General features: G+C 36.7%; 1 protein-coding gene across 2 annotated transcripts in view; it reads right to left on the bottom strand.

Moving 5' to 3' along the window:
* Positions 1-1,121: 1,121 nt before the first annotated feature.
* The window catches only part of LOC103022855 (potassium/sodium hyperpolarization-activated cyclic nucleotide-gated channel 1), a 183,731-nt gene continuing 178,852 nt past the window's right edge, over positions 1,122-6,000 (bottom strand). The window contains exon 8 of one of the 2 annotated variants that reach the window (XM_022676548.2): positions 1,122-3,528. In XM_022676548.2, coding sequence (XP_022532269.1) covers positions 2,498-3,528 — 1,031 coding nt within the window. In that variant the 3' untranslated portion in view covers positions 1,122-2,497. The remainder of the gene's footprint in view (positions 3,529-6,000) is intronic. The other variant, XM_022676552.2, reaches the window with a different exon arrangement.

Here is a 6,000-nt window from a genome sequence, read left to right as displayed (position 1 = left end):
TTCATTCGTTGTTCACAGTGCCAGCGAACGTGGCTGAGATGGATTCGTCTGTCCGTTCCTTCTCTACAGGGAACGAGTGTGATCTTGTGTGACAATGCTGAGATGGTGGATGCTGGTTCTTGTAAACTGTAAATTAGTGACGACTAAATGAACGATATTAATGAGATAAATGATAGAAAAACTGATATGATTGTAAATTATGAGTTAAAATAATGACAAAAAAAAAGGCAAAAAAAAAAAAAGGCGGTCCAAGTTGAGAGATGTAGAATGAGCATATTTTAACATGAGATGTGTGAGAATCAACGAGAAAAGTAGAAAATTTTTTTGGGGGAGAGGGGGGAGGGTTACTGCATAGCAATATGTGTCAACTGCTCAAGCATAATACTGATTTAACCATAAAACAAACAAACAAACAAACAAATAAATAGAAAATGCAGAAAAGAAGGTTATTCACGAGTACACGCTGGTGCTGGTGCACTCCAGGACTGTGCGTTGTACAGTAATGATGATATAAGGTCTTATTGTACAATATTCATCATATTTCTTGGGGTTTTGCATTTCTATTTTGTTTTATATATTTATAAATTTATGGATGGGGCGGGGCATTTAAGAGCGAATTCATTTGCAACAGAACAAATTTTACGTGCATTTCCATAATGCTTTCCTTTTGCACAAAGTTTTTTATTTATTTTTTTTTTCTCCCAACTACAGTGATTTTATATCATCACTATAATCATAAATCTAGTTATTTGTACCCTTAAGCTTCAGCAGCTCACCCCAGGGTCATGACATTAAAATTTCATTGATTTTCATTGAATTTCACTGAATTTAATTGAATCTCATTGAATACAGTTCTATATATATATATATTTATAGACAGATATATATATATATATTTTTTAATATTGAACTAACTACAGTTTTATGCCATTATTTGCATTAAGGTTAGCTTATCTCTAGTGATAATGATAATTGGACATTTTTTTGTCACTTATTTTAGTACATATGCATGTATGTATGTATCATTACTGTTCGGCAAAAACCTTGTTTCCTTGTTTTATTTCCAAAATAGCAGTTTTACAAGATTTGGATGGAAGTCAATATGAAGAAAAAAAAAAAATATATATATATATATATATTTTTTTTTTTTTGCCGCATTTCAATTAAATCAATTTATCCTAAACTTTGATTTGGAGAGAATGTAAAGATTTAATCTGCCGCCACCCGCATTTAAGTAATAAAAAAAACAGCAGATAAGGTTTTTGTGCGACAGCGACGATACAGGTATATGTATATATATTTATATATATATAGGTGATATCCAGGCTTCAGACAGAAGTAAGACATTGCCATGATTTGAGAATGCACCACACATTATTCTGTAAATACTAGATCTACAAAACTATTTACAACACACATAGTTTATCTTTATATCACAGTCTATTGCATAATGGTGATAATCTTTAGTTTATAAATATTATAAATGTACATATAGTCATTAAACGACATTTCATTGTGTCCATCTCAGTCAGAAATTAGGAGTAGAAAATAATATTATCCAACGACATCCAACTGCAACCACACTCGCTCTATAAAAACGAAACGGAAAAAAAAACAAAAAGAGAGAAATAAAAATAAAAAGAACAAAAAAAAAGCAGCAAATGCAATATTTATTCCCTTTGGACCCATAACACTGCCACGGTCTTAACACTACACCAGTGACTGCACTTCAGAAAGTATTGCAGAGGGTAATTCAGCCTATATATTTTTTTACCCGCATTATTGCCCATTATTGTGGTCCTTCAAACTTCTCCCATGAATTTTGTCTTCCACTGGTATTGTGTTTTTATGAATGTGCTTTTTTTTCATTTTGTATTTTCAGTGGTTTCCAGTATTGTTTGCGTGCAGGTTTTTTTTTTTTTATTATTATTTTCCACAGTGATGCCAAAAGCTGCTGAATGCTGGACTCATGTTGTTGTCATCTTCTATCTTCTCCAAGTAAAGAATAAATAAATAAATTCATAACGTCACCGTCTGGTTTCACATTGCATTCCAGTTACAATAAAAAAAAAAGGAAAGCAAAAAAATCTATCGAAATCAATGGAAAGGAGAGAAGAAAAAAAAAAGAAAAAAAAAAAAGAGAGAAAATCCTCTTTGACGTGTTTGGTCATATATATGAGAAAGGAAGACTTGCATTTCTACTACTGTTTCTGTTACTGTGTCTTTTTCATATAGTCAATGCCAAATATTCTAGTTGGATTTACACATATATATTTGTATAATATACATTCTTAAGTTGAAGGGGAAATGTCTAAAATATAATACAAGGGCAGTCTGTACAGGATCATCTATGAGGTTATCTTTTAGAGAGGAGTTGGAGAAAAAACAAAAAAAAATACTTCTTCAGTCTCTCTTTCCCATTTTCTCCATAAAAATGAAGCAGAATTCGTTTAAAAAAAAAAAAATAAAGAAGGAAAAAAAAACAAAGGAAACGGGATCATAAATTCGATGCGAATCGCATCTTGTCTTGATCGGTCTCTGTACTGCTCAAGACCGCCGATTCTCGTCTGGACGCCGTGGAATCCCTGTGCTGGAGGCTAGAGGGCGCGGCGCGCACCGGCGGTAAAGATCCCGACGACATCTGGCGGAAGAGCGCCACCCTCTGAGGGACAGTGGTGCGGATGCCGCTTTGAGGGACGGCCTGGACCACTGGAACTTGGGCCTGGATTTGGGCCTGGACCTGGGCTGTGGCTGCAGGGGGCTGGATGGCGGCCAGAGATTCGCCGGAGGATGGGTGCGGCCGGACGGCTAGCGAGGTTTCGTGGGGTAAAGAGGGCTGGGAGGCTGAGAGGTGGCGAATGTCTCGGCTAAGGCTTCCGGACTGGAGCGCCTGCGTGCTTTTGTGGATTTCGCTTCTTTGGGGAGAAGCCTGTTGAGGCTGAGGCTGTTGGGAAGATGGCAGCTGCTGTTGTTGTTGCTGCTGCTGCTGCTGTGCTGCTAAGGACTGCTGAGGAATGGTCGGCTGTACCAGGGAAAGCTGGGAGGCGGTGGGCGAGCCGTACTGGAACGTTCGGCTGGATAAAGGCGTCTGGACCGGAGGGCTGCAAACGGCCGCCGTGAAGGAACAGGGCGACTTGATGCCGCTCGGCTGCTGCAGTGGGGTCTGCGGGTTCGGGGAGGAGGTACCCAGGTTTCCAGGTGAAATGCCGGATGCGGAGAACAGGACGCCCTGAGCTATGCGGGCGGCCGGGGTGATGGACGCGGCGGTGCTGTAGGTCATGGGGGCGGCTTGCTGGAACTGGCTGTTGGCGAAGTTAATGAACGGCGGCTGAGCAGGAGAGTTAATGATGGAGTTTCCAGACATCGGTGTCGAGTTGGCCCCCGTTACCGACTGCTTCCTTTCGACCATCATAACCATCTCCCGGTCCTGCCGGATGATCTGCTTCAGCAGCTCGTTCTCCTGCGTGTTGAACACGCCAGCGTTCAGATCCTTCTGGAACTTCTGCAGTAGAAGTGAGTTCTTCTTCCCTGCAAAGGAGCGAATCCCAAAAAAAAAGAACAAGACGTGAGCTGAGGTCACACTGAACAACACTTAAAAAAAAAAAAAGAAAAGGAAAAAGAAAAAGGCTTCTGAGACATATATTACAGGGTGTGAGGCAATGGGGAAACAATGTGGACAGAATGGAGACTATGGAGAACTATGTAACTATGTATAATGGGGGGAGGCTAGTCACTAGTTAAGGAGGCTAGAAGGCTAGTACCATCTAAAACTTCTTAAAACGTCTAATAAGAACTAATAACAGGAGTACTAATACATAATAAATACAGTAACCAACATACACAAACAGAGTTCCCTGCAGATCTACCTACTAACTAATCCAGCAGCTACATCTGACTCCGAGGCGGGGGGGGTTGAGGTTTGATAAGATAATACTGTGCTAATTAGATTGATTGCTTTCAGTTGTTTGGCCTTGACCTATACATTTTCTCTCTGGATTAACTGGCTTGGCTGGAAATGAAGGGGTAATCTCCTGCTGTTTTGGTGAGCTCTGGCCCAGTATTATATCATTGGCATCCCGTACAGATCTGCAAAATCAAGTCAATTTGTTTAAGACTATTAGGGTTGAACAATTAATGTAAAGTAACTGTAAAGTAGTCATTAGCTGCAGATTTTATCTATTTACTACAAAGGAAAGATTATGACGGTAGATCATTAGATTGTTCTTTTTCTATTCAGGATGTTTAGGTTACCCGTTTTAAAGCATTTTAGACACAACTTTTAAACAATTGTAGGATATATTTTTTTGCATTATTCTTGTAAGAAAAGACCATCAGGGAATAACTGACTCCACCTCTGACCCCGTTTACAGCTGGTAACTGCATGTCAATAGTTAATAGTCAAATGCATCTCCAGTTAGATTAAAATCTGCAATGGGAGGAGTTTAGGTTGTTGAATACACCACTGAAGCTGTGCTGTGTGTTCTGTAGATTTGCTATGACCATATGTGACCACACTTATCAGTATCCTCACACCCTCTGTGCTGTTAAAGCACTTTATTTATATGTATTTGCCAAACAACCTATTACTGTTATTTAATTCATTTTTTTTACTTATGTATATATATTGTAATGGTTACTATCACACTTTATCCACTTTTTAGAGGCAGAAAAAGTTTTTTAAAAAATATTGCATCCTGTAGTAAATAAATACGTCCAAGCTTGGACTCAAAGAGCAAAATATTGGCATAATAACTAACACGTAAAAAAAAATGCCAGTCCTGGAGTTTGTAAAGTATCTCCTTATAAAAGTAAAGTATAAAAAAATGTATCTTATATCACAAATGTAAAGAAAATGCTGTTTTTAAAGCTATACATATGTTAATGTAACTATGAAAAATATAAAAATGTAACTATGATATCAAAAACAGTCATATGCCATATCAAAAATGCAGCATGTAAAGATAAAAGTATCTCGTATCAAAAAATGTTAAAAATTAATTCACTGATGCTACATATCCTGTAACAATGCCTAAAAGCAGTTTGAAATGCTTTAGTTATCGCAATGAGAATTGCTTTTATCAAAATCAAAAATTCCATCTAAAAAATGCAGCTCCTAAAGCTTAATATCCCATATTAAAATTGTACCACATATCAGAATACTTCATATCAAAAACATCAAAAAAATTAATCCATTGACTGCTTATCTTGTAACAATGCTACAAAAAAAATGCAGTTATAATCTGATATAAAAATATTATAAAAATGTTTTTTAAAGCTTCTAATAAAAAACGTCAAAATGCAGCTCATAAAGCTTGTATCAAAACATTTAAGACACACAGTTCCTAAAGATGTAATGATATAATATTAAAAATATTAATATTGTAAAGCTTTTATGAAAAGAAAAACCAAAATGCAGCTTCTAACGCTAAATATCCCATATTAAAATAGTCAAAAATGCTGTTTCAAATGCTCTTGTAAAAAATATGCAGTTCCTAAAGCTATAGGTACCCCATTTCAAAATTTTCAAAAATGAATCCCCTGAAGCTGCTTATCTTTTAACAATGCCTAAAATAAATGCAGTTCCCAAAATATTAACATTGTAAAGCTTTTATGAAAAATGCCAAAATTGCAGTTCCAAAGGCTATTGTATCAACTTATGTAAAAAAAATGTACCTCATATAAAACATTTTTAAAATGAATCCCCTGAAGCTGCTTATCTTATAACAATGCCTAAAATAAATGTGATTCCCAAAGCTGTAATAGTCTGATATCAAAAATACAAAAACTGCCACAAAGCTTCTATTAAAAATATAAAAATTCAGCTCCTAATGCTATAAGTATCCAATATCAAAAATGTCAAAAAATGCATTTCTGAAGGCAGTTTAGTGTTGTCGGATGAGAAACGTCCAAAATGATGCAGCAAAAGCCATCAATATCCCGTAACCCAGAAATAGCAGGCTGCATTATGTCAGCTGTTTGTCAGATTGAAACGGGAGGAAG

The sequence above is a fragment of the Astyanax mexicanus genome, chromosome 17 (assembly GCF_023375975.1).
Source record: "Astyanax mexicanus isolate ESR-SI-001 chromosome 17, AstMex3_surface, whole genome shotgun sequence".
Classification (NCBI taxonomy): Eukaryota; Metazoa; Chordata; class Actinopteri; order Characiformes; family Acestrorhamphidae; genus Astyanax; species Astyanax mexicanus.
This window is presented reverse-complemented; position numbering and strand designations above follow the sequence as displayed.